Source organism: Aythya fuligula, chromosome 27 (genome assembly GCF_009819795.1).
Source record: "Aythya fuligula isolate bAytFul2 chromosome 27, bAytFul2.pri, whole genome shotgun sequence".
Taxonomy (NCBI): domain Eukaryota; kingdom Metazoa; phylum Chordata; class Aves; order Anseriformes; family Anatidae; genus Aythya; species Aythya fuligula.
The window spans coordinates 3,461,668-3,487,874 of NC_045585.1; the positions used below are offsets into that span (position 1 = coordinate 3,461,668).

At 67.2% G+C, this 26,207-nt stretch overlaps 3 protein-coding genes across 3 annotated transcripts in view; 1 reads left to right on the forward strand and 2 right to left on the reverse strand.

Annotated features, from left to right (window-relative positions):
* Positions 1 to 4,409, forward strand: part of BIN3 (bridging integrator 3) — a 31,824-nt gene extending 27,415 nt beyond the window's left edge. The window contains exons 8-9 of the mRNA XM_032204200.1: positions 897 to 1,031; positions 3,636 to 4,409. Coding sequence (XP_032060091.1) covers positions 897 to 1,031; positions 3,636 to 3,782 — 282 coding nt within the window. The 3' untranslated portion in view covers positions 3,783 to 4,409. The remainder of the gene's footprint in view (positions 1 to 896; positions 1,032 to 3,635) is intronic.
* A 6,969-nt stretch (positions 4,410 to 11,378) lies between these two features.
* On the reverse strand, positions 11,379 to 17,505 carry PDLIM2 (PDZ and LIM domain 2). Its single transcript, XM_032204119.1, has 10 exons — positions 17,462 to 17,505; positions 15,854 to 15,960; positions 15,301 to 15,452; positions 14,729 to 14,798; positions 14,516 to 14,643; positions 14,385 to 14,442; positions 12,607 to 12,740; positions 12,220 to 12,365; positions 12,016 to 12,121; positions 11,379 to 11,892 (listed from the first exon to the last, which is right to left on the reverse strand). The coding sequence occupies exons 2-10, from the start codon at positions 15,944 to 15,946 to the stop codon at positions 11,715 to 11,717; spliced, it is 1,065 nt and encodes a 354-aa protein (XP_032060010.1). The 5' UTR covers positions 15,947 to 15,960; positions 17,462 to 17,505; the 3' UTR covers positions 11,379 to 11,714.
* An 835-nt stretch (positions 17,506 to 18,340) lies between these two features.
* On the reverse strand, positions 18,341 to 25,266 carry SORBS3 (sorbin and SH3 domain containing 3). The gene is made up of 19 exons (XM_032204111.1): positions 25,118 to 25,266; positions 23,693 to 23,792; positions 23,327 to 23,571; positions 23,187 to 23,250; positions 23,075 to 23,107; positions 22,915 to 22,975; positions 22,713 to 22,806; positions 22,568 to 22,609; positions 22,353 to 22,439; positions 21,812 to 21,867; positions 21,051 to 21,178; positions 20,853 to 20,929; positions 20,735 to 20,781; positions 20,493 to 20,607; positions 20,281 to 20,406; positions 19,462 to 19,563; positions 18,991 to 19,070; positions 18,813 to 18,919; positions 18,341 to 18,734 (listed from the first exon to the last, which is right to left on the reverse strand). Exons 1-19 carry the CDS (start codon positions 25,154 to 25,156, stop codon positions 18,673 to 18,675), a joined length of 1,665 nt encoding a protein of 554 aa, XP_032060002.1. The 5' UTR covers positions 25,157 to 25,266; the 3' UTR covers positions 18,341 to 18,672.
* Positions 25,267 to 26,207: the final 941 nt, after the last annotated feature.

A 26,207-nucleotide genomic window follows, 5' to 3' on the forward strand; every position in this document is an offset into this window, starting at 1 on the left:
GTGTTAAAGAACAGCCCCGGCGGCGCTGACAAAAGAGACCTCAGCTTTAGCCGTAAGCCGCTTACTTTGCTTAGCCCCGGTGCCTAAAGCTGCGGCTGGAAAACTGCGAGTGCTTTTGTCCTGGTGATTAAGCAGGTTTTAGTTATTTCGTGTTTTTTTTTTTTTTTCCCCCTAATGAACTTCCCTGTGATATAATTCCCCCCCCTTCTGCAAAGACAGCTCACCGCGGCGTGAGCTCAGGCGCCCACTGCTCTCCAGAAACCCCAAATTCGTGTCCCCGAGTTTGGTGGCAAATCGGGGAATCTCAACAAGGGCTCACCGTTGAGTTTTGTGCCTTTTTGAGCCCAAAACGTGATGCTGCTCGACGCTGGACGAGTTCAAACCCTCCTCCCCACTGAATTAAAACACTCCCCGTCCCAGCCTTTCTGCCCCGTTCCTCCCCGACCCCAAATTTTCTCCTTTCCACCCGGCATCGTGCATGGGTTTTTTGGCACCCCGGTGCCCCCCCGCCCGTCGGAATTGCGGCAGGATTAAGCGGCAGACTTGGCCGGGTCTAAGATTTCACTGCCCACCCCCTCCTGCCCTTTTCCACACCATCCCGGAGACATTTCCCTTTCTCCCCACGCTTCTGTTTAAAGAAGCCGGGTGGGCTCGCTCAGCTGAAGGTCACGGGCGAAAGAGGAGAGTTGGGGGGGGGAGAAGCTGGCGATGCTCTTGGGGGTGACAGGGGGTGAGGATGGGGGGACACAGCCCTGGGGGACACAGCCCTGGGTTTTCCCGATGGCCTGGGGCAGAGCTGAGGCCCAAAATTTGGTTTTTTTGGTCACCATCCTCGCGGCTCTGCCCAGTCAGGGCTTTCCCCAGCTTTTTGACCCCCCTCCCGTCTCGTTTTTCAGGCCCGTGAGGAGCTGCGGCCGGTGAAGGAGGACTTTGAGGCCAAAAACAAGCAGCTCCTGGAGGAGATGCCCAAATTTTACAGCAGCCGCATCGATTACTTCAAGCCCAGCTTCGAGTCCCTGGTCCGGGCGCAGGTGAGATGAGCTCCAGGGACCCCCCCTGGGCCCAAATTGCCCTTAAAAAAGCCACTTTGTCGAGCTGAGCACCACGTAGCCGTCCTCTGGCAACCAGAGCTGGCACATTTTGGCAGGGACAGAACCCCTTCTCCCCCGCTGCAGGAGCTTTGGGAAGGGCTGACCCTCGGCCACGAGCGTGTGCCGAGCACCAGGAGGCGGCGAAATCCCCGAAATCCCGGCTGCTGCTCCTGGGGATGGCTCCCATTCGCCCTGCCGCCGCCTGGCTGGGTGCTGGGGATGCTGTTTTCACCGTTCCCTTCACATTTTCACCGTTCCCTTCACAATCGGGAGCAGGGGGCCCCGTGTTCCAGCCGTGGCAGCTGAAACGAGCAGACTCCCTGGAGCCACGGCCAAATTTCGCCGGCCTTTCCCCCCTGCCAAGCTACGCCAACCCTCCCCGGCCGCTCGTTTGTGGGTGGCTCGTTTGGCCCAGACCTTGAAACCCAAACGGCCTCCTGCCCTGTCTGGGCAGCGAGGGAGCTGCTGGCGCTTTCCCCGGAGAGCAGCCTTGCCCAAAATGTCCCAAATGTCCCTGCCTCCTTGTTTTTTTTCTGCCTCCTGCTCGTCGGGAGCCCAGTGTGGATGCTGGGGTGCCCCAAGCAGGGTGCCCAGAGCAAGGTGTAGGGTACCCCAGCACCCAACACGGGGCTGCCCCCACCCTGCTGCTCCCACAAGCCTCATTTGTCCCTCCCACCCCGTTCCTCACCCCATCAGGGGCTGCGCAGCGTTTCCCCTGCTGCAGATGGCTGAAAAAAAAAGGCAAAAAAGGCAAAAAAAAAAAGAAAAGGGAAGTGGCTTGCCCAAGGTAACTTAATGAGTCAGTGGCGAGCCAGGAATAGCACCCGGGAGCCCTGAGTCACTGCTCACCTGCAGGGGCCTGGCCAGGGGGATGGTGGCAGGGGTGCTGGGACCGTGGCCCCATCCCTAAACCCATCCCTAAACCCATCCCTGAACCCATTCCATCCCAATTCCGTCCCCATTCCATCCCCATCCCATCCCATCCCATCCCATCCCATCCCATCCCGGGGCTGAGCTCTGCCTCCACGCCTCACTGAGCAGCTTTTTGGGGCTTTTTCATTGCTCGGTGCAATTTCTATTTTCATCCCCACCCCTGCCCCTACCTCTAGCAGCGATCGCTCGAGGAGCACAGCCCACGGGGGCTGCCCTGTGGGGCCAAAGCTCTCAAGGAACCAGGGTGTGCCGGGCCCCGTGGTGCTCGGAGACCTCATCCCCGGGGCAAAACTGCCACGTGGAGGCAGATCTGGTGTGAAACTGCTGAGTTTTCCTTTTATTTATGGCCCTGGAAAAAGTACGGGGCTGAAATTAGACGGTGATGGGCTGGGAATGGGGATGAGGAACAGGGACTGGGATCAGGGACTGGGATCAGGGACTGGGAACAGGGATTAGGAACAGGGACTGGGAACAAGGACTGGCTGCTAAGCTTCTCCCCTACAAGAAAGGGAAAAAAAAACAGCCCCAGAGCAGCAGCTGTAGGGTTTTGACCCTCAGCAGCCCCTCCGGGGCCGTCGTGCCAGGCGCTTGGGTTCCCATGGCACAGCTCGGAGCCGGGTGTGCCCTGACGGCGTGCCGCGAGGGCGCAGAGCCTCCAACACCCCCCACCAAATGCTTCTGTCCACCCACGTGCCCGGGCTGAGCCGACGGAGACAAATATTTCCCCGCCTGGGGGCTTTGAAGTGGCCCCGTGGAGATGAAAGGGGGAGCGCCGGTGCCCCGCCGGCGGCTGGAGGAACACTTCCTCCCCTCGCCGTGCTTTGTTTTCCAGCTAGATGCGATCCTGCTCCGGCTTCGTGGCGGAGCTGGGAATTAAACGGGGATTTGGAGCCTGGCTGTATGGCCACGGTGGGCTTGGGGCCTTTGGCAGCAGCCCCGGGGCTTTGTTTGGTGCAGGACCTACAGTAACGCGCGCGCCGCCGCCGCGTTGTAAATAGGATCTATAGAAAATGGGGAGAACACGGTGTCCCGAAACAGAATTAGTTCAAGACAGGTGTGCTCGGGGCCTTTGGCTCCGTCTCAAATGCGAGCTGGGGATGGGATTCGAGGGGATGTGGCCGGAGCTTCGGGCAGCCAGGGCTGGAAAAGTACTGAGCCGCCAGCAGGCAGCAGGTACGGGGCCACCAGAGGGTTCTGGTGATGCTCCGGGGGCTCGTGTCCCCCCGTAGCCCCCCCCAGATGGCCAGGACCCCGTTCGAGGCAGCCACCCCACAAATCCCTACTGGGAAGGCTCCAGGTCCTACTGGAAGAGGCATTTCCCTGAGGGGACCCGGAGAAACGGCGCCTCCTGCATGGAGAGCCTCATTTGGGGTGGGGGAACAGCACCCAAAATATTTGCCCGAGCTTTATTTGACCCCGTGGCATCGTGCGCCCTGCTGGCGGAGATGTGGGGTCCCCCAGAGGTTTTGGGGACAGTGCCACCAGTGCAGGGGAGGGGACATCCCAGCTGGATGCAGGGGGACCCCATTAACACGGGAGGGACCCCATTAACACAGGGGGGACCCCCAGCTTTGCTCACTTGACCCCTTTTTTTTTTTTTTTCTCCCCCAGGTTGTCTACTACACGGAGATGCACAAAATTTTCGGGGACCTCTCGGCGCAGATCGACCAGCCCGGGCTGAGCGACGAGCAGAGGGAGCGGGAGAACGAAGCCAAGCTGAGCGAGCTGAGGGCTCTCTCCATCGTGGCCGACGACTGAGGGATGGGGAGGGCAGGGGGGGACCCGTAACGGGGCTGGGGACGGAGCCCCCCAGCTCCTGAGCCCCCTCCCTGCCTTGTCCCGGGGTGCAGGGATGGATGGTGGAGGGTTTAAAGCTCTGCCACGGGGGCTCCTGCAGAGCACGGCCCCCCCCCCAGCCGCTACGAGGCTGCAGGATGGGGTGGCCGTGGGCATCCTGATCCCATTTCTGCCCTCCTAATTTTGGGGAGCCCGGTTTCTCGTTAAATAGGTGGTTGTGGGGCAGCTCAGATGGAAAAAGGAGCAGGCTGCGCCCTCTTGCCCTGACCCAGCACCCTGCTGGCTCCCCGTGCCAGGATCCAGCCCAGGCTCCTTGCCTGTAGGGTGTTGGTTTGGTGCCTTAAGAGGAGCCCGGTGCCCCCAAGGGGAGGGCAGAAGCATTCAGATTCCCGTGGGATGCATTTTTGGGGAGCTGAGCATTCGAGGACCGTGGGTCCTGCCCAGAGGGTGAGGGGTTCCCTGCTGAATGCAGCCCGTTCCCTGCAGGAGCCGTGCAAAGTGCCTCGGTGGAGCCCTCACCCGACCAAACACTGTTAAAGGAAAGAGATTATGGACGGGAGAGATTAAATCCATGAGAGATTAAATCCAGTCACCGTGCTGGGGCTGCTGATTTCCATGGGGCCACCCTACAGCTGGAGGATCGCTCGCCCTGGAGCTGGGGGGGCCCCGTGCCAAGCTGGGAGCGCAAAACCCCGGGGCTGAAAACGTGCAAAAAAATGAAAAGAGGGCGAAAAACATCAAATCCAGGGAAAATGGGCAGGGAGCAGGGGGCACAGAGGGTCCCGGAGCAGCAGAGGGGGGTGTTGGAGCAGAGGGAGGCTTCCCAAAAGTTTTTTTGCAGGGCAGGCACCGGGGCGCACGGTGCCGCTGCGCCGGGCTGCTGCCGCCCTCTGCTGCCAGCAGGCAGCACTGCGGGGCCGGGAGGGGGACACGGAGCTGTCACTGCCCCAAAATTGACCAAATTTATCGAGGGGTTGTGGTTTTAAGGGGTAGAGAGGGGCTGCGCTGAGCTGGAGAGGGGTTGGAGAGGGAAAAGGGGATGGAACAGCCACGGGGTGAAACCTGAAGGGGCTCCAGGAACCATCCCCGGTTAAACACAAGGTGCTGCTGCCACTTTTACAGCCTGAAACTGAATTAAATCCGGAGTTGAGGGCTTTCTCTTTGCCCTAACACCCCTCTTCCCCAACACCCAAGCTTCCCTGGAGGGAGCTGGGTTTGGGATAGCTGTTGGAGGGCTCCCTCCGGGGGCTCCAATGCCCTGGCGCCAGGAGGATCCTCTCCAGGTCCCGGCGGTGGAGGCAGCCCCAGAAATTCCAGTCGAAGGAGATGAAGGCCAGGAGCACACACAGCTCATCTGGAGAGACCTTGGGCTCTGCTTTGCCCTTGTTTTTAGCCCTCTCCTGCTCCTCGCCGGCTGTGGCCACCTCGCTGCCCACCAGCTCCTCGGCTTCCTCTTTTGGAGGGGCAGGAGATGGTGAGATGGGGCAGGAGATGGTGACAAAGCTCAGTGCCACGAGGTCTGTGTGCTGTTTGGGGGTCTCCATCTGCTAAAAAAAAGGCCCTGGTTAGGTGGAAATGAAGAGGCTGCCAGCTGGGCAGGCCTCTTGCCTTCTCCAAAATGCCAAAACGTGGCCACCCACAGGAAAAGCCACCTCTGGGGACATCCGAGCTGCAACCCTGGCAGCTCAACCCATGGCACAGCCTCACCATCGCGGCTTTGTCCTCCGGTGACGGAGGCAGCGAGCTCCCCTTCTCCTCCCTGAGCTGGCCAGAGGCTTCCCACTGCTCCAGGGACACCACGCAGCCCCAGGAGAGATCCTACAGACCCTGCCCGGCCTCACGAAGGCCACCTGATGTCCTCATTTTGGGGGACACAGAGCCCAACCTCGTGGCGCTCGCAGCCCAGCCTGCGCCACGGCTCCAAGCCAGAGCGCGGCTGGGACCGCGCCAAGCCTCCCCCCGGCACCGAGCTCTCCCTCTCCCCCCCTCAGCTGTTCCTTCCCCACCGCATCACATGCCGGGCCAGGTTTAAGCAAAATAAAATCAGTTGCCACGGTTACCCGGAGCAGGACTGCTATATATATAGAGAGAGAGAAAAATATAGAAAATATATCCGCGGTGCGGCGAGCCGAGCCGACGCAGCCGGGCGAGGGCCACACTATTTTTTTTTTTGCACGGGCACTGGGACAGCCCAGGAGAGAGCTGAGTGCTGCCCCTCGCCCTCCACACAGCAGTGGGGTCCCAGGAGGCATCGTAAGCCCCCTGCTTCTGGGGATGATCCCAAAAAAACACCACCAAAGTGCCAGCAGCTGCTCGCCACGCGGCGTTTGCGCACTTGCAGGGATGCGCCCGGCGCGCTCCCGGCACGGGGCTGGGCAGGAGGGCCCCGTTTCCCACAGCAGCAGCGGGTTCCTGCTGGTTTCTTGCACCACCCTCCAGATCCCAAAGCTGAAAGAACTCCCAGGACAGGGAGATTTAACCCCACACTGCGCTCCTTGATCGCTGCTGCCACTCACCACTTGGTGAACCCGCTCAGCGCACGGGGTCGGCCTCGATGAGCACAGCTTCGTCCTCCTTCCTCTCCAGCAGGAACAAGGAAAAGGCAGGCGCTGAGCATGGGCTGCATCGTGACCTCCCCCCTTCCTCCCCAAAGCCCCCATCCCCAGATTTTTTGCAGAACCCCCAGATTTTTTGCAAGCCCGGGGAGGACAGCAGCAGCACCTGGGGGCACAGCAGACACCCCGGGGACATCGGGGCTGTCACCACCTCGAGGGCCGAGCTGGGCACCGAGCCCCGCAGCATCTCTGTGGTTTTTTTTTTGGGGTACCATCCCACAGTGACCTCACCTTGGCACTGAAGGCAGTCGCTCCTGCACCCTTTGCTCCTCGCCCCGGCTGCCTCCCCAGGTGGCTCAGGGGAATGGAGGGGGCAACGGGAAGAAGTTCACTGCTGGGGGGGAAAAACAGGAATAGGAAGAGGTGGCGGAGAGGTTCTGTCCCCAGAAAACCTAAAGGTCTGCAGCAGCCCCTTGTCGGGGGGGGGATTTGAGAGGAGGTAGGGGCACCAGGGCAATCTGTGATGCTCGGGGACACCCGTGACACCCAGAGCATCACCAGGACAACCTGAGGTGCCCAAAACACCCGTGACACCTGGAGCATCACCAGGACCAGGTGGGACACGGGGTCGGGGACAAGCAGGGGGGTGATAGAGCAGCCCCCGGGGGGGTCTCACCGCGGGTACCTGCTTGGAGAGCGTCTGCACCTTGAGCGCCTTCCATGGCACCGCCCGCCCGGGGCTGTAGACCTCTTCATCCACCACCCCGAAGCACTCGTGCAGGCTGCTGGCGACCCCGATGAAGACCCCGCTGCTTCTCACCCACCTGAGGAGACCCTCGTGCCCGGGGGGGGGCTCATTTTGGGGAGGGGGAGCTCATTTTTGGGGAGGGTCCCCCCCACCTCTCCAAAAATCCACGCACCCTCCTGCAGGTGCCGTGCGCCCTGCAGCAGCTCGGCAGGCACCGGGGGGGTCAGCGGTGGCCCCAGCAAGGAGGATGAGTGGGGGGGCCCTATAGGAAGGGGGGGTTCAGCCAAAATTTTGGGGGGTCCCCAAAACCTCTCCAAAAATCACCGCTGCGCACCTGGAAAGGGGCCCTTTGGGGGGTGGCTGCCACTTTAATTGGGTCATTTTTGGGGTCAGGGGGTAAAGGGAGTGGGGTCAGGGGATGGGAGGGGGGTGTGAGTGGATTTTGGGGCGGGGGGGGCACAGACAAATGGGGCGGAAACGGCGCAGCCCGAGCCGCCCGCCGGAGCACACCACCGGATGTGACGCCAGGGGGCGAGAGCTCCGGCGTGACGTCACGGTAGGGGAGGGGGGGGGAAAGGGGGAGGTGTGACGTCATCAAGCGACAACACAGCAACCGGGCGGAGAAATCGTGGAAAAAGCTTTTTATTAGGAAAAAAAATTAGGGAGAAGGGGAGGGGGGGGGTGCGCCTGGACGGGGACCAGCCCCGGTGCGGCGTGACGTGATTTGGAGGGGTGTGAAGTCATCTGGCAGGGTGTGACGTCATCCAGTGGGGCGTGACGTCATCCGGCGGGGTGTGATGTCATCCAGGGGTCGAGTGGGAGGGGTGTGGGGGGGTGGTCCCCGATCCTACCGGCAGCGGCCACCCCGCAGGGAGCGCCGGGCCAGGCGGGTGAGCAGCACCTTGACGCGCCCCCAGTGCGAGCGCCCGTCCTGCGGGGGGAGGTGGAGGTCACCAGGGGGGTGGATGGATTGGGGGGGGGCTCAGGGGACCCCAAACCCGCCCCCAAAGCCCTTACCTTGTCTGGGGAGGGGGTGCCCGACCCGCTCTCGGAGGGCTCCAGCAGGCTGGGGGAGCTGGCGGAGTGCACCCATCTCCTGCGGCACGGCGCGGGGTCGGGGGCTGCGGGGGGATGGAGGTGGGGTTGGGGACAGAGCCCGTGTATTGGGGACAGGACCCACATGTTGGGGACATTGATGGGGTCAGGGGCAGAGCCCCCACTGGGGACAGAACCCGTATATTGGGGACAGAACCCACACACTGGGGACATTGATGGGGTCCCCAACATGGGTTGTCCCCAACAGAGACGGTGTCAGGGACAGAACTGAAAACAGGGACAGAAATGGGGTCAGGGACAGAACCCACACATTGGGGACAGAGAGAGGGTCAGGGACAGAGCCCCCAAAATGGGAACAGAACCCGGTGTCACCCCCACACCTGCCCCCCTCACCTGGCGCATGGCTGTCGGAGCACGAGCGCGCCCGGAACCTCTCACCCCTCCACGGGGCCGGATCCTGCTCCCTGTGGGGCTGTGTGCGAGGAGAGGCAGAGAGCATGAGCAGGGACCCCCTCCTCACACCCCACAAACCCCACAAGTCCCCATCCTTCAGCCCCAACCCTCACCACGCTGCCGGCGCGCCGGGCGCCCGCCGCTTGCTGCCGGAGCAGCCGGTTGTCCTGCTGCAGCCTCGCCACGCGCTCCAGCATCTGGCAGATGTGCTCCAGGTACCGCAGCCCCTGCCCCGGCACCGCTGCGTCCACCTGGGGGTGAGAAAAAAGCTCCAGGGATGCGTGGGGGCCGAGGCACCCCCTTGTTTTTCCCCCCCTCCGTTGCTCCCCGGCACACACCCCGGCTGCTTCGGGCTCCTCGGCGCTGAGCTCCCGGGGGTCCCCGGCGCTGGTGCTGCGCTGGCTGAGCTGCCGCTGCCTCCTGCTGCGCTGCTGCCCCGGCTTCCTGCTGGCCGAGCGGCTGCGGAAGGGCCGGGGGGGCTCAGCACCACGCTCCCCTCCTGGGGGGCTCTTCGGAGGGTCCCCGTGGGCTGGCTGCTGGAAGCCGTCGAGGGAGAAGCTGCTCTCGGAGCCCAGCGGGGTGGAGGGCGAGTTCTCGTTGCTCGCCATCTCCACCCCGGAGTCCTCTGACTCCGATTTGAGGAGCCGCCCGCTCGCCTGGGGGCTGCCCGGGGCTGGCAGGGGCTGGGGGGGGTCCCAAGAGCCCGATTCCTCGCCGCTCATCCCTGCTGGGGGGCTCCGGGGGCTCTCGTGCAGCCGACGGTAGACGCTGGCGGACGTGCGCACCACGCAGCTCTCCGCCGTCTCCCAGGGACCATCTGCGGGGGCGAGGGCGTCGGATGGGGGTCCCTGGGGGGCACCACACGCAGGGCACGGCGCCAGCTGACCCCACAGAAGGGGTGCACGCGGCTGGGTGTGGGCTAGCACCGCTCCCATCGTGGCCACCGGCCCCATGCCCTGCCCTGAGGCTGCTGGAGACGTCGCCACCTGGGGACCCCTCTCCAGAGGGAGCCCCTGGGTGGCACCGGGGGGGGGGTTCAGCCGACATCAGCACCCTGCTGGACTGCAGGGCTGGCTTCCCCCGCTGCAGGACGGCTCCAGGCACCTCCAACTCCTCGCCCTACATGCTCAGCCCCAGCTGGGCCGCATCCTGCGGCCACCACCCTGCACCCCAGGACACGACGGCAGCCTCAGCCCGCGCCTCCCTTCCCACCGGGACCCGGCGCAGGGCTCGGGGAGGTGGGGAGCGAAGCCTCTGCTCTTCCCCCCCCCATCTCCGTGCACCCAAATTGGGGTGTGGAGCTGCCCAACCCCCCGCCAGCCCCCCCACGCACTCACAGCAGCTGCACCTCCTCTTCCAGACGGCGCGGGAGCCACCCCACATCGCCGAGAGCCGAGTGCCGGGCGCACGTCCCCGGCGCTGCCTTTTATACCCGCCCCAGCCGGAGCAGGAGCCCTGTATCCAGAGGCACCTCATTACCGGACTGGTTCCCAACTGGTTCCCTTTCGGGATCTGGGCTGGGTGATACTGGCTGGGCCGGTGGTTAGGGCTCCCTCCCCATCCCAGACGGGGAGGCGAGAGGCTGATTTGGGCACTTCAAGGCTGCAGGCAGACAGCCGGGTGCCGGGGGAACCTCGCCACCTCCCTGCCCTCTCCGCCTGGTCCCGGGGCTCTCTCCTGCCCCACGTCCACTCACCGCGGGTCCCTCGGGGCTCGGCAGGGCGCTGGGGACACGGCGGTGGCCTTGGGGACAATCCTGCCTTTCAGCAGCCCCCGAGGCCCACGCGCATCCCAGCAATGCCGCTCCCACGCGCCCGACTTCCACGGGCTCCCGGCGCACTGCGTGGGCACCTGCCCAGCCCCTGAGCACCCCCCCCCGCCGGGAAGCTTTAAAAGGGGATCGTGCCCCCGCCACCGGCTCTGTGGGAGGGGTCCTTTGGGATGCAGAGATGGGCTGGGGGTGCGAGACCTCGCCCAGCGTGGGGGAGGCGTTGACCTTGACCCCAGCACTGCGGGCTTGAAGGCAAACTCCCAGCTCAGCCAACACCCTGAGGCCCCCCCCGCCTGCACAGACACCTCAAATTAGGGTTGCTGGGGGCCCCCAGGACACCCACCCAGCACAAATTAGTGCTGTCGGATCCCCTAGAACACCCACCCAGCACAGACACCGTAATTTGGAGCTGCTGGGAACCCTCAGGGTCCCTCCCCAGCGCCGATAACTCAGCGAGGGCCCCCTCCGGCAGGACCTCGGCACATCGGGGACCCTCCCCCAGAAGCTCACCGCGCCCCCGGAGCGGCTCCACGCTGAAAGCTCCGCGGCGCCGAAGCATCCCTGGCACCGGGCAGGGCGCACCGGGGGTGGGCGCACCGGGGGTGGGCGCACGGGGGGAGGGCAGAGGGGCCAGCCCCACCGCTCCTCGGCCTCTTTATGGGGCCGGGCTGTGGGGCGGCACGGCCCCGGGGCGGGGCGGGGGCGGCCAGGAGGGGTGTGGGGGGGTTTGGCCGCCCCCTGCCCGTGCCGCATCCCAGCTATGGGAGCGCTTTGGGGTTTTGGCACGGGGCGGGGAGAGCAAAGCCCCCTCCGTGCAAACAGGCACGTGGGGCAGAGATAAGAGCTCCGGGATCCTCGGCGGGACAAAGGCCTCTGATAACAGCAATAAAACGCCGATAAACCCCCGGGGGGGGCCCGGAGAGAGGCGTGTCCCTCCCCCCAGCTGCCCCACACAGACCGGACAGGGGCGTGGAGCAGGTATATATTATATTTATATAGAGATCTGCTTTAATTCCTCGGAGCAGCCCTTCGAAGGCAGGGTGCGAAGCGGTGCCAGCCCCCTCTCCGGTGCCTGCGTGCTCAAGCGTCCCCGTGTCCCCCGTGTCCCCCACGTCCCCGTGGGTGCCAGCGGTGCCAGCGAGGGACCCCACGGCCCAGCCAGGCTGAGACCCGACCCCGCTCATCGCACGCCCAACCTGGCCATGCCCCCCCAGGCGCCCCCTCCCCACCAAAGCAGCGGGGCCACCGGGGTGCCGCGGGTGCCCTCTGCTCCCCGCGGATGCAGGGGACGCGGGTGGTGGTGGGGGGGCTCAGGATGGGGTGGGGGCTGCGGGGGCACCCTGGTAGCGCAGGCGGGCGTGCTTCTCGCAGTACAGCTCGTCGCCCACCCAGAAGTGTCCCCGCATCTTCAGGTTGAGGCCGCAGTCGGAGCAGGCGTAGCAGGCCGGGTGCCGGTAGCGACCTTCCTGGATCCTCACCGCTTGCGTCCTGGGGGAAAGGTGGGGGGCAGGCGGTGGCTTGGGGTCACCCCACGTGTCCCCCCCGAGCTTGTTCCATCCGTCTGTCCGTCCCTGCCTCCTTCCAACCCCCTCTTAGAGCCCCCCAACTCACGCGATGCTGCTGCCGCACTTCTCGCACGTGTGCAGCTTCTGGACGCCGGCCACCGGCTTGCGGGCGCTGGGCGAGAGCCGGCTGGGGAAGGGGGCTGCAGGGCCGGCTGCGGGGACACGAAACCATCAGGGTGCTGCTGCCAACCCCTTTTTCCAGCTCCCCCCACACCTCCCAAGCTCCCCGTTTTCTCCCCGCGCCCCTCACCTCCGCCCTCGTCCTCCAGAGCCTCCTGCAGCAGGCGGAAGGTGCTGGATTGCCGCGGGGCCGCCCGCAGCTCCCGGTTCTCCTGCAGCATCTTGTACACCTCCGAGTCCTCCTCCAAGCGCCTCATGGCCGGTTCGGGGCCCGGGCTGGGGGGAACAACACCGTGAGGAAGGGACCTGGGGGGCGCTCCGGGCACCCGAATCGGCCGCGCTGCACCCGCTGCCCGCACCTGCCCCAGCCTGCCCAAAAATCCTCCCACACCCCGACCTGCCTCGCAGGTGCGTTAACTCTTTGCAGGGCTCCCTCGGAGAGGTTTGAGCCCGCTCCGGGTGGGCTGGGGGCTTTCCTGCCTCTGTCCTGGCCCCAAAAACCCCCCCTGCTCTGTACCTGCTGCGGGGGCCAGGGGAGGGCGAAGGCGGGCGCTGCTCCCTGCCCGTCTCCCAGGGGTGCGGTGGCGACGGTGGCCGGGGGGAAGGAGGCAGGAGAGGCCCCGGGGAGCTGTTGTGGTGGCTTCTTGGCTCCTGGCACGGGGAGAGAGGGGTTGTGAGAGCACCGAGGGGGCACGGGGGGTGCTGTAGGAGCCCTGCTCCAGCCCGTGCGCCCCCCCAGCCACGTGGCTGGGTGCGGGGCTGCTCCCCGTGCCGTAACCCTATGCCTGTGCCCATTCCCCTCCCCGGCATCTGCTCCTGCTTAGCGGCGAGGCAGGAAAGGCACAGCCCCGATAAGTGGAAGCCGATGTTCCCGACGTTCCCGGGAGCAGCCGCCACGCAGCAGCTGCAAAACCCCCAGCAGGAACCCGCGGGGACGGGGACGAGGAAAACCCCGCACGGCCCCGCTCGCTGCTCCCTGCCCGGACCCCGTGGGGATGGAGAGAGGCGACACCGAGGCTCCTCAGGGCCACGGGAGGGTGAAGAAGGAGCTAAAATTAGGCCCGGGTGGAGCTGGGTGCCTTGGCCTCATCCGAGGAACCCAGCGCCAAGGGTGCGAGGCGAGGCAGGATCCGAGGGAGGCTTCGCCCCTCGCCGCAGCTTTGGGGTCCCGGCGCTTCCAGGGGCACCCCAGCTGCGGGATGCTCTGCCCCAGCCACCTCGGGGTGGTTTTGGGGCAGGGAGGGACCCCGTGGGGTCCCTCCAAAGCAAATAAAGAGCAAGGGGGGGGGAAGGAGGGAGCGGGAGGGCTGCGGGAGCCAAGGGGCGGCCGGGGCCGCGGCCAAAGGCAGCTGGAACGGGCGGCGCTCGGGGCCACCGCGCTTCCCGATTTGGGCTTGGAAAACATCCCCGGGACAGAGGGGAAGGGAAGGCGGGGAGGCAAAACCTCCCGAAACCACATCGGGGAGGAGGGCTGGGGGGACGTGGGCACCCTAAGACCGGTCGGGGAGGCGGGGGAGAGACACCACAGCCCCCACCCCGGGCACCCAGGCGGCACCCGGCACGCAGCCGGGGGCGCACCGGGTCCCTCCCCTGCCAACCAACGCCCCGGCACCCCCCCCACAAGCCCTCCCCAAACTGGTTTGGCCTCCCCAGCCTCGGTGCTGCTGCCAAAAATGCCGGGTAGGAGAGAGGAAAACATCCCAGGGCGGCGCGCCGGTGCCCAAGGGGCTGGGGGTGCCGGCGGCACCGGCGGCGGGGCCCTGGGGGAGAGAGGGGCTGGGCAATAAGGTGGGCACGGGGCTGTGTGGGGGCACGGCGGGTGCAGAGGGCAAAGATTTGGGGTGTAAATGGGCACGGGGTGGGATGCAAAGGGCAGATTTGGGGTGTAAATGGGCATGGGTGGGGCTGCAAAGGGCAAAGATTTGGGGAGGTGAAGGGGCAGGGGGTGGGGCTGTAAGATGGCAACGGTTTAGGGCTATAAGGAGATAAAATTTGGGGCTGCCAGGAGCGATGGTTTGGAGCTGGAAAGGGGCACGGGGTGGGGATGCAGAGGGCAATGGTTTGGGGCTGCGAAGAGGTGAGATTTGGGGGTGCAAAGAGCTAAGATTTGGGGCTGCAAAGGGGCGTGTGAGGGGCTGCAAGGGATGATGGTGTGGGGCTGCAGAGGGCCAAGATTTGGGGCTGCAAAGAGCTAAGATTTGGGGCTGCAAAGCCTGCCAGCACCCAGATTCACCCCAAGCAACCTCCCAAGCACCTTTCCCCTGCCCCCCGAAGCCCCCCCAGCTCCCCGCTCACCTGGGGCAGGCTGGGCCGTGGTGGCAGCTCCTCGGGCGCACTGGGCAGGGACTGGGAGCTGTGGGGACAGCACGGGGCCATCAGGGGGGGGCCGATCCTGGCCAGATCCCGCCCGTGACCCCCAGCCTTACCCGTGGCCACCGAGCCCAAGCTCGCCCCGGCCATCAGCGAGCCTTGGGATGGGGGAGATGGGGCTGGAGGGCTGGGGGGCGAAGGGTGGGGGTCTCCAGGAGCCTTCCTCCCGCATCCTCACGGTGTCCTGGGGAGGGAAGGGGAGATGCTGGCAGCTGGAAATAACCCCCGGGGGGGGGGGACACAATATTTGGGGACTCCTTGGGTCTCACCTGGAAGCGCACAGCCAGCCTGTCCGGAGAGCTGTCCCCGTTGGTGTGGCTGGGAGAGGGCGGCGGGAGCCTGGGGAGGGGGCAGAGTGGGGAGGGGTCCTGCACCTTCCCAAGGACCCCCCCCCCCACGCCCTGAAAGAGTCGCTCAGGGGCTGGCGAGCGCCCCGGGGGGAGCGGTATGAGAGGAATGCCGCCGGGGTTGTGGCGTTTGGGTGGTGGCCAAAGCCCTCGGCGCTTCCCCACCCTGCTGGAGAGGGGCGAGAGAAGGGGGGCACGGGGATGGGGAGCCCCCAAATGTGCCCGTACCCCTCCCAAATGCCCCCCCCATCTCCCCGGGGAGAGGCAGCACCGGTCGGCCAGGTAACGGCTGCCAGGGCTGCCCGGCTTCGTTAGCGCCTGACGCTTTAATTAGAGAGCTGCGACGGGCTCCCCGCAGGGATGGCGCAGCCCCGGGGGATGCCAGAGGGGAAAAACAACCCCAAAAACCCCCCCAAGGGGACACCGAGGCACGGGGTGGGGACGCTGCTGTGCCGTGCCTTGGGGACCCTTCCCCTCCCCGTCCCCTCGCCCACCTCTCCACCTGCAGCCGGAGCTCCCCGGGGCTCTGCTTGATCTTGTTCTGCGCCTCCACGTTGAGCATCTCGGCCGCGCTCTCCCCGTTGATGGAGACGATGATATCCCCCGGGCGGAGGTCGCCGGCGGCCGCCTTCCCCTGCTCCATCACCTCCGAGGAGAAGGGGACACGGGGACAAAGCCACCGGGATCAGAGCCACCGAGCAGCCGGGCAGCGGCTCCGCGCCCCTCGTGCACCTCCGCGGCCAAGGTGCGCACTCCAGGGCCGGCCCCGGCCCCAAATCCACCCCAAATCCACCCAAATCCGGCCCCAAATCCCTTTTACCCACAGCCTCCCTTCACCCCTAGCCCTCCCAAAACAGCACCAACGCCACTGTGGGGTGCAAAGGACGAGGACAGACGGGCCCCCCCCGGCACCAACCCAACCCGTGTGGGGCCGGCGGCCGTTCCCACAGAGCGCAAACCCTCGAGGAGGGCAAACAGGATCCTGCTCCAGTCGGGCAGCCCCGCTCAGCACCCGCCCAGCACCCCGGCCCGGAGGGGAGCTCCTACCTTGGAGACGGTGATGGGTTTCCCAAAATCTCTTCCCCCCGTGATGCGGAAGCCCCACGGGGCCGGGCCGGCCAAGGTCACGCTCAGCGGCATGGCAGCGGGCGGCTCTGCGCGGAGAGGGGACGGCGGCGTGGGGAAATTTGGGGTGCCAAAGGGATAGGGGAGAGGGGAACCCCCGGCCCCACGCCGCAGGGGTCCCGGTAGCGGGGTGCTGGGCCCCAAAAGCGCCTTCCTTCCGGGGAGGGGACCCGCGCCTTCGCGCCGTCGCTTCCTCTCACCGCCCCCCCAGCCCCGGATGAAGCCGGTGGCTTCCTCCCCACCGCGGCCCCGTGGGGACGAGGGGGACCCCAAGCTGTGTGCTCGTGGGGCTGTGGGGTCAGGGGATCAGTTTGGGGAGGAATCACGGGGCTAAAAAAACATGGGATGGGTTGGGTTGGAAGGGACCCATTCCCAATCTCCAACCCCAATCTCCCTGCTCTTGGTTTAAAGCCTTTACCCCGCATCCCAGCACCCCAATCCCTGGTAAAGGTCACCCCAGGGGCCTCGTGCGAGGCAGAAAATCGGGATCTTGGCACCGAGGCCGACGCAGCAGGGCCAAGCCAACAGGGTTTGGAGGGGAAATTACGGCCAGCTGGGGAAGGAGGCACGAACCCAAACCCCAGGAGACCCGAACCCGGTCCCCTGCAGCCCAACGGGTGCTGGAGGATGCTGAGGGGTGCGCAGGGAGCATGGAAACCCTCGGGTTTGGTGGCTTCAGTGGGATGGGGGCAGCCCCTGCCCTAAAGGTTGGGTCTGGCGGCCCCGTTCCCTGCCCCGTCCCCGTCGTCCCCTAGTCCCAAAGCAGCCCCGGGAGCCGGGCACCGCGTCCGCAACCGCCGGGGAAGGCATTTTAAAAATCCCAGGCTCACAAAGAGGGGCTTGAGAGGCTGCCCGGAAGAATTTCCTGGGCTGGGCTTTAGCAGCGGCGGCGGGAGGAAACCCCAAACCCCCCTCCCCAAGCCCAGCCTGGGGGGCAGCATCCCCGAGGCCGTGCCCATCACCCGTCCGCGCGCAGCCCCCGAGCCCCCCTCCGTCCCCTCCACCCCAAATCCGTCCTTTTCACCCCAAATCCATCCCCTTCATCCCAAATCCATCCCCTTCACCCCAAATCCGATCCCGTTACCCCCTCCCACCCCCCGCACCCCGCCGGCACAGCGCTGCCTTTGTGGCCGCAGCGCCTGGCGGTGCCACCCGGGGGGGGGACAGCGGGTGACAGGAGACGCCAGGGGGTGACAGGAGATGAAAGAGGGACATGGGGGGCAACGGGACACACCTGCGGGACCCCCTGCCCGCAGCCCACTTGGGGGGGCGACGCCAAAAACCCCGGGGTCCCCCCGGCACCAGCACCCCCCGACGGGGCCGGTGCCAGCGGGACCCCGACGGCTGCCCCGCAGCACCCCGGCACCGGCTCCCCGCACCCCCCCGCGCCCTGCGCCCCCCGACCCCACAACCCCCGACCCCTCAGCCCCCCGACCCCTCAGCCCCCCGACCCCTCTGCCCCTCTCCACGCCGTCCCCAGCCTCTCCGTGCGCTCCCCCCCCGTGCGCCCCCCGTTCCGGGCGCACTCACCGGCGGTGGCCGAGCCCGGGGGGGCCCCGTGGGGCTGAGGAACCGAGCGGGGCCCCGGTGGCGGCGCCGCCCCCTCGGAAGGGGCCGGCGGAGCCCGGCGGGGCCGGGCCGGGCCGGGAGGGGGCGGCTCCGCAGCGCCGTCTGTGGGGCACGGCAGCCCCGACGGGGCGCACGGTGTGGGGGGGCGGTGGAGAGGGGGGTGCCCGAGGACCCTGCCCCCTTTTTTCCCTTTTTTTTTTTTTTTTTTTTTTTTTTTTTTTTGGGGAGGGGTGGGGGAGGCACTGCGACCCCACAAGTCGCTGCCCCGTGGGGCCGTCATCCCCCCCCCCCCCCCGCAGCATCGGGGATGTGCCCTGAGAATAAATGCAGCCCCCGCCCTACAGCCCCATTGCACCACTGCGACCCCCCCGTGCACCTTTACAACCCCCCCATGCACCTTTACAGCCCCCCATGCACCACTGCAACCCCCCCATGCACCCCTGCAACCCCCTCATGCATCTTTATGCACCCCCCTGCATCACTGCAACCCCCCCTGCACCACTGCAACCCCCCCATGCGCCTTTGCAAGGCCTCGTGAGCACGGCTGCACGTCCCCAAAAGCATCACCAAAAAACCCCACAAGCACCCCTGCAGCCCCACAAGCACCACGGCGCACCCCATGCACCGCTGCAAGTCCCACAAACACCATTTAACCCCCCCCCAGCACCACCGCAGCCCCACACACCCCACTGCAACCCCACGCAGCATCGCCCCTGACCCCATAGGGCCACTCGCCGTCCCCGCCACGCAGCCCCCAGGGTCTCTACCCCCACAAATCCCATATGGGCACCTCCCCACCGGCTCCATCCCCATCCCCACATCACCAGGCAGGGCCTCAGGTGGGGCTGAGCTGAGTTTTAATGCTGGACAAGAAGCAAAGGCACGCGTGGCACGGCCCCGGGGCCGGCGTCTCGGGTCGCAGCCGTCACGGCCGGGCCGGGGAACCCCCGGGGACCCCCCCCCGGCACCACCCGGAGAGGGAAGGAGAGGCACGGCCACCGGGTTGTGGGCGATAAGGCACCGGGCAGAGCGAAAAAAGGGTCGGGTTAAGGCACCGGGTGGAGGATTGGTCCCTGTTACAGGCACCCCATAGGGGCGGCAGGAGCTGGGGGGGCTTCGTGCCCCCGTGGGTGGCCGCAGGGGGGGGGGTTGTGGGGTCGTGGCTCCTCCGCTCACACGGGCGCCACGTAATTGCCGGGGAAAGTGCCGAATTTCTGCGTCCTCCGGGACACCCCTGGGGAGAAAGGCGAGGCGGTGAGGCCGGCGGTGACCCCCCCGCGGTGTCCCCATCCCGTCCCCGTCGGCCACGCACCCACGAACCAGCCGTCGTCGCACTGCTGCATCACGTCCACGCGGTCCCCTTCCTGCAGCTCCAGCTCGTCGGCGTTTTGGGGTCGGTACTGGTAGAGAGCCCGGTACCTGTGGGGTGCCGTGGTGAGGGGGCTGCTGGCCCTACACGGGGACACCGGGACCTTCCCGGCCCTACTTACGGGGTCCATTGGATTTCGGAGCCGTTGTAGGATGGGGAAGGGGTAGGGGGGGTGCTGGCGGGTGCCCCCACGGCTGGGCGCTGCGGGGGGGAGAAAGGGAGAGGTGTTATGGGGCAGCACCCGCGGCCCTAATAGGGTTACGGGATGGGGATGGGGGCAACTCACCTGCTCGGGGGGCCAGGCGAGGGCTGGTGAGGGGCTGGGGGCCGGGGCTCCAGCACGGGGCAGCTTTGGGGAGGGGGGAAAGGCGAACCCGAGGGGGTGAGGGGAGGACGGGCACCCACCGGGGTCACCGGGACCCCGCTCCGGCACCCGCCGAGGGGTCCCGGGGGAGCCGGCGGGGAGCTGGGGGCCACGGGGGCCGGGGGAGTGCTGCGGGGAGGGGGCCACGGCGGGGAGCCGGGGGCTGGCGGGGGTGGGCGAGGGTGGGAAGTCGTCGGGCGAGGCTTTGACCCTCGGCTCCTTCAGCACCTGCACGTAGCTGGCGGGGAAGATGCCCTGGCGGCTGGTGCCCGAGATGCGCCCCTCGTACCAGTGCTCGTCCACCCTGCGCACCAGGCAGACCCGCTCGCCCTGTTGGGGGGGGGAACGTGGGTTAGCACGGCTCGGCACGGCTCAGCATGGCTCAGCATGGCTCGGCATGGCTCGGCACAGCTCAACTTGGCACGGCTTGGCACGGCTCTGCATAGTTTGGCATGGCTCGGCACAGCTCGGCACGGCTCGGCACAGCTCGGCACAGCTTGGCACGGCTTGGCATAGCTTGGCATGGCTCAGCATGGCTCAGCATGGCTCGGCACAGCTCAGCTCAGCACAGCTCGGCACGGCTCAGCACGGCTCTGCATATTTTGGCACGGCTCGGCACAGCTCAGCATGGTTCAGCATAGCTCGGCACAGCTCGGTGCAGCTTGGCACAGCTCAGCACAGTTTGGCACAGTTCGGCACAGCTCAGCATGGCTCAACATAGCTCAGCACGACTCAGCATGGCTCAGCATAGCTCAGCACAGCTCGGCAGAGTTTGGCACAGCTCAGCACGGCTTGGCATGGCTCAGAATGGCTCGGCATGGCTCAGCACAGCTCAGCTTGGCTTGGCATAGCTTGGCACGGCTCAGTGCAGCTCGGCATGGCTCAGCATAGTTTGGCACAGCCTGGCACAACTTAGCACAGCTTGGCACAGCTCAATACGGCTCGGCACAGCCCAGCACGGCTCGGCACGGCTCGGCATGGCTCAGCACAACCCAGCACAGCCTGGCACGGCTCGGCACAGCCCGGCACGGCTCGGCACATCAATACCTTACGAAAGGAGAGCTCGACGGGCAGCTCCCCGCGGAAGTTGTAGAGCGCCAGGGCCTCGCCGTACTCCAGCACCTGGATGCTGGGCGCCTTGATGGGCTTGGGCACCTCGGTGGGGGGCAGCACCTATGGGATGGGGACACAGGGGGGTGGAAATCATCTCCAGGCTCCCCAAAATCCCCCCCAAAACCCCCCGGCACCCCCAGGCTCACCTCCACGTAGTTGGAGGGGAAGATGCCCACGCGGCCGTGGTGCTCGCCCTCCAGCCAGTTCCTGTCCACCTCCTTGTGGATGTAGACGATGTCCCCCTTCTGCAGCGTCAGCTCCCTGCCAGCAGCAGCCCTCAGCGACGCCAGCCCCGGGGGGGGGGGACACCGGCGTGTGTCCCCCCCCTTAGATCTGGTGTCCCCCCCCCTGCAAGGACCCTTGGGGACACGGGGACGTCATCACTTACTTGGGGGACTCAGCTCGGAAGTCGAATTTGAGGCGGGCAGCTTTCATCTGGGGGGAGAGTGGGTTAAGGGGGGGCCCCTCCCTGGCCATCCCTGACCCCCCCCAGGAAGGGGCCTCACCTTCTTCTCCTCCCTCTTGACAGCCTCTGCGGGGTCCCCAAAATCCGACAGGCTGGGGAGGGTGCCGGGCCTGAGGTCTGCAAGGAGGGGGGTGTCACTTTGGGGGGGGTGTCACGGCGTGGGGGGGGTCACCAGGAGGCAGGGAAAGGGTGCATGGGGTGCCCCAAATCTGGGCTTAAATTATGGGGGGGGTCTCACCTCTGCTGGGGGCCGCACGGCTCCGCTCCCCAGCCAGCCCCAGCCCCCCCCTCTCCATGCTGGGGCTGGCGGGCGGGTGGGGGGCACCGGGGGGGCTCTGCAGCCGGCGGGGGGACAGCAGCGGGCTCCTGCGGGTGACAGCGGGTGACGTGCCACCAAAAATGTTCCATCCTGGGGCGCAGCTCGGGGACAGACCCCCCAGTATTGAACCCCGGGGTCCTGGTGCATGGGGGGGGGGGGGGGTCCTGGAGGTGTGGGTGGTCGCCCCGACCCCCAGGGGCTGTTGTCACCGGTGTCCCCTCCCCGCGGCGTGGGAAGCCAGCGCCCGGCACCTCCCCTGGGGCTGAGCCAAGCGCCGGGACACGGTGTCCCCGCGCGGGCCGGACAGGGGAAAGGGTCAGCCTCGTCCCAGCCCCGTCCCACCCAGCGGGCAGCCAGCCCAGCCCCGGAGCTGCTCCGGGCTCCGAGCTCCCCACCCGTGTCCGGCCGTGGGGAGGGCGCAGCCAGCGGAGCCACGGGGGGCTCGGGGTGGTGGTGGGGGGGACGTGGGGATGAGCGGGGACGTCAGGGTGGGCACCCCAAAGTAGCCAAATCTCTGCGAGGAGTGAGCCAGCCACAAATGGGGTCCCGTCCCGCTGTGATCCCATGGGTGGAGAGGGGCTGGGGGCTGCGGGATTTGGGGCTGGGGGATTTGGGGCTGTGGGATTTGGGGCTGTGGGATTTGGGGCTGGGGGTTTTGGGGAGCGGGTGGCCGTACTCACTGAGCCGCCGGAGAGGCCGGAGCAGGGGAGCGAGCGGTGGGAGCAGCCGCCGAGCTCTGCCGGAGAGAGGAGCGGGAAGGGGGTGGGAGAGAGAAAAATTAATCATCCGAGAGGCCGAGTCTCCGCGGGAAGCGAGGGAGTCCAGCTCCGGCTGCGCACAGCCAGCGGCAGCCAGCCGGACGGCGCCGCCGGGCTGGGTCCTAGCTTCCACGGCGCCACGGCCACGGCACCACGGCCACGGGCACGTCCTGGTGGCCAGCTGTGTGCGCCCGTCCAGATGTGCAGGGCTCCAGCTGTGTGCGCCCATCCTGCTGGGTTGCGCATCAGGGCTGGGTGTGCGCCCCCCTTGGTGCGCCGCCGGGGTCCGCTGGGCGCACGCCCAGCCGGGTGGGCGCACGTCTGGCTGGGCGCACAGCTGGATTGGGTGCACGTCTGGGTTTGGTGCACCTCTGGGTGGGCGCACGCATCCGGATGGGTGCACATCGGGGTGCTCAGACAGCTTCCGTCACCCCCAAAGGGGGGTGGCAGGGGTGTGGGGTACCTTGCGGGGCTGCTGGCGCGTCTCCATGGCCCTCATGTCCTTGTCCAGCTCCTCGCTCAGCTGCTCCAGCTCCTGCTGCAGCAGCACCTGCGTGGGCAGGACGGGGCTGTGGGGTGTGACCTGGGCACTGCCCTGTGCCAGCGGGACCCCCGCTGCCACCCCCAGTCCCCCCCCAGCCACCCGCAGCCACCAGGGCTTTGGGTTCAGCAGCTTACCTCGATGGGCTGAGCTCGTGCTGGGGGCACTGCAGCTGGGGGCTGTAAAAGGGCACGGGGCTGTTATTTCTGGGCACCCCGCAGTGCCCGTGGGCACCCCCCGAGGGGCTTTGTGCTGTTTCAGGAGGAATTTCCCCCATTTTACCTGCCCAGGCTGCTCCAGCACCGAGGATTTCCCCGGTTCGTAGTCAAAAATGCTGCCGGGCTCTGCGTCGGCACCGGGGTCACCCCACTGGGCCCTGCGGGGAGCCGGGGGGAGCTGAGCCCCCCTGTGCCATGCGGGCACCGTGCTGGGGACAGCGTCCCCGTGCCCCCATGGCGATGCCACCCCATGCCACCACACTCACCAGTCCGTCCCGTTGGGCACACCGGGACGCTCGGTTTTTGGCAGCCCTTTCCTCCGCGGCTCTGAGGGGGGGGACACGGAGACACCACATTGAGCTGGGGCTCCTGGGGGGGGTCCTGGGGGTCCCCAGCCCTGCGGTGCCGTCCCCAGGCAGCGCCTACCTGTGGGGCAGTGCTGGGCATCCCAGTCTGGCTCTGTGGGGAAGGAGAAGGAGGTTGAGCGGGCACCGTGCCGCGCCACGGCACCGGTGGCACCGGCGGCACCGGGACTCACCGGGCAGCTTGCGGTGGATCTGCTGGAACATGCTGCGGTACCAGTCCCGGGGGCGGTCAACGCTCTGCAGGGACACGGTGGGGATGGTGAGGAAGGGTCCCAAAGGGGTGGCAGAGCCCGGCCCCACGCCCCCGACTCACCGAGCGCGAGGCAATGGGCATCCCCGTCTCGTCCACCGGCCCGATGCCGTCGTACTTCACCCAGCGCCGCTCGCGCCGCTTGCTGTCCTTGGTCCATGTGGCCGACCAGCCCGGTGGCCTTGGGCAACTGGGGGTGGGATTTGGGGGTGCGGCAGCCCCCGGGCCCTGCATGGGGTCCTGAGAGGGTGTTGGGGTGCTGGGAGCCTTCGCCTCCTTGGCCGGCCAGGTCTGGTACCAGTCGTTGGCTGGGGACGAGGTGATGGGGAGGGTGGTGACGCCCCTGGGTGTCGCTGAGCAGCGCGTGGGGGCAGCTGCTGGGTCCCAAGGGTGCAGGGCAGGGGCTCCAGGGGGGCTGGGGGCAGGTACCTGGGGTTCTGGGGGCAGCTCGGGCGTGCTCAGCTGGGGAGGGGTCGTGGAAGTCGAAATTCAGCGTGTTGGAGCCGCGGTGGCGGATGACGGGCACCTGCTGCACGAGGACGGGGCGAACGGGGGGGGTTGAGGAGCGGCTCCCCAAATCCCCCCTCGACAGGCACAGGGGTCCCGCAGCCCCCAGCCCCACTCAGTCACATCACCACGTGCTGGGGGGGGTCCCCATAACCCTGCTGGGGGGCACAGGGGCACAGCCTCCGGGCTCAGAGGCAGGATAGGGCCCCCCATGGGTCCCTATAGGACCCCTCACGGTGGGTCCGTGCCCCCCCAGCCCCCTTGGGGCTCCCCCACTTGTTCTCCACGTGGCCACGGACGGATCCAGCCCCCCCAGGCTTGGCACCACCTTTGGGAACCCCCCACCCAAACCCACATCCCCCCCCCACAGGCGGCCCCATGCCCCCCGGCTCCACCAGCTCCACTCGGGGGGCTCTGCCTGGGGGCCCACAAAATCCCCGTGAGCCTTTTAAGGGAAAAAAAAAGACACCCAGGGGAGGGCTGGCGTGGTGGCCAAGTGGTGGCACATCATCCTGGCATCCTGGTGCCAGCCACGTCCTCGCCGTGCCGTGCCGGGAGCCGCCGGGCGAAGCGCGCCCGGGCATGTGGGGGCAGAGGGGGGGGGGAGAGCGGGCGCAGCCTCCCCCCCGGGGCCGAGCAACGAAACAGAAAGTCCAAAAAGTATTTTTCCCCACCCTGCCGAGCAAACAGGGAGGGGAGGAGGAGAAGCAGGAGGAGAGGAGAGGAGAGCAGCAGCGGGAGGAGTGGGAACGGCGGCAGAGGCGCAGCTCATGAGTCACCGCCGCAGCGCGCTGCCAGGGCTGCAGCACGGGGCGGGGGCGCACCAGGATGGGGATGGGACCCCCTCCCCGTCCCCTTAACCCCCTTGTTCCCCCACTTTGGGGTGGCTCCTGCACGATGGGGGCCCTTTGGGGTGCTGTCAGCACCCGTGTCCTGCTCACCCCCTGCCCAGGAGTCCCCCGAGCATCACCGTGCGCACCGGGCACGGCGGCGCCGCGTTGCGCCCCTCACCCGTGGGACCCCTCGGCGTGGGGTCTTGGGCGCCTCGGGGGATCCTGGCAGGGCCCCAAGCACCTCGCAGACCCCTCCTCAAAAAGCCAGCTGGCTGAGGAGCCCCTCCCGGGTGCGTTTTCACCCCTGGCACCCCGCACGTCACCTACGTGGGACCCCCGGCCCCCCAAGTCCCACCACTGCCAGCTCCGCACTGAACCCACCAGTAATTAACGGGATTAACACCCCGAGAAACATTCACCCTAAGGCGAGCAAAGCCGGGTGCAGGCACCCACACCCCCTGCACCCCATCCGACCCCTGCAGCCCCCCTGCACCCCCTTGGAGCCCCCTCTTACCTCCCCGGCGGGGGGCCCGCGGGCAGCGGGGCCGCGCATGGGGCCCGTGGAGCCCCGCGGGGTGCGGGACGGAGGCGGTGGGCGGCGGGGGGAGCGGGGAGCAGCAGGCAGGGGCGAGGAACGAGCGGCCCGAGATGTTTCTCCGCGAGCTCAGCACGCAGCGGGTGGGTGGCGGGGAGAGGCCCCCCAAGCCCAGACCCCCTGCAGCATCCCCGAGCCCCCCCCTCTCTCCAGCAGCAGCCCCAAGCCCCGCGGATGATCCCGAGCTCTCCGGCGGGTGCCCGCGTGCCCTGGTCCCCCCCCCCCACTGGGGCACGTTTGTGTCCCCCCCCCCACCCCCAGTGCGCCCCGCTCTGGAGCAGGGCCGGCCCATTCAGAGTTTCCAGTGACATTTCCAGGAACGGGATCCAGGGAGCAGAGCCAAGAGGCTGAACTCATCCCACGCCCCGCGCACGCCTTCCCGCTGACGACACGGGGCCAAGCCCGGCGCCGACGGCTCCCCGCTGCAGGCACCCCCCGTGGGGTCCTCCCTGCTGGCCCGAGGGGGGCTTCTGGAAGGGGGTTTTGGGGAGAAAATGGCTCGGTTGGGGTCTGGGGTGCGGAGAGGGGCTCCGTGCTGCCCTACAACCCCTCAACGGGGGCGCACGGACAACGCAATCCCCGTCCCCACTGCTGCCTGGTTTCCTACAGTGACCTCCTATCCCTTTTTTTTTGGGGGGGCAGGATTTGGGGACCCCCCCGTTGGACACCCCAACTCCCCGATGCCCCAGGGTGGGCGCGCGCCCCCCGAGCCCACCTCATTCCCTCCGGGTGCTCCCCACCACCACGCTCGCTTCCCAGTTTCGCCGCTCCCCAAAACTGCTGACGGCCCCGAAACCGGGCAGCCCCGGCCCTTCCCTGCCCCGTGCTCCTCACGTGAGGCCCGGCCTCCCCCCCGCCAGGAGCGGAGGCTGAGCGGGAGGGAGGCTTCGGTGCCGGCCTCCCCCACCGAGAAGCCGCAGCTGGGGACGAAGGCGCAGGGCGTGGGGGCACCCAAGGGACAAAGGTGATGGGAGAGGGCACCCTCCTCGCTCCTGGAGGACGTGGAACC

Coding starts and splice junctions, on each gene's coding strand:
- PDLIM2 (XM_032204119.1), bottom strand. CDS start 15,946: ATGCCGCTGAGCGTGACCTTGGCCGGCCCGGCCCCGTGGGGCTTCCGC. Junction 14,644..14,728: donor GGCTGGCTGTGCGCTTCCAG/GTGAGACCCAAG, acceptor TTCCCTCCCCAG/GACACCGTGAGGATGCGGGA. Junction 11,893..12,015: donor AAGTGCGGCAGCAGCATCGC/GTGAGTTGGGGG, acceptor CCTTTCCCCCAG/GACGCAAGCGGTGAGGATCC.
- SORBS3 (XM_032204111.1), bottom strand. CDS start 25,156: ATGCGCGGCCCCGCTGCCCGCGGGCCCCCCGCCGGGGAG. Junction 21,868..22,352: donor CGCGCCAGCAGCCCCGCAAG/GTACCCCACACC, acceptor TCTCTCCGGCAG/AGCTCGGCGGCTGCTCCCAC. Junction 18,920..18,990: donor TCCGAAATCCAATGGACCCC/GTAAGTAGGGCC, acceptor GGCACCCCACAG/GTACCGGGCTCTCTACCAGT.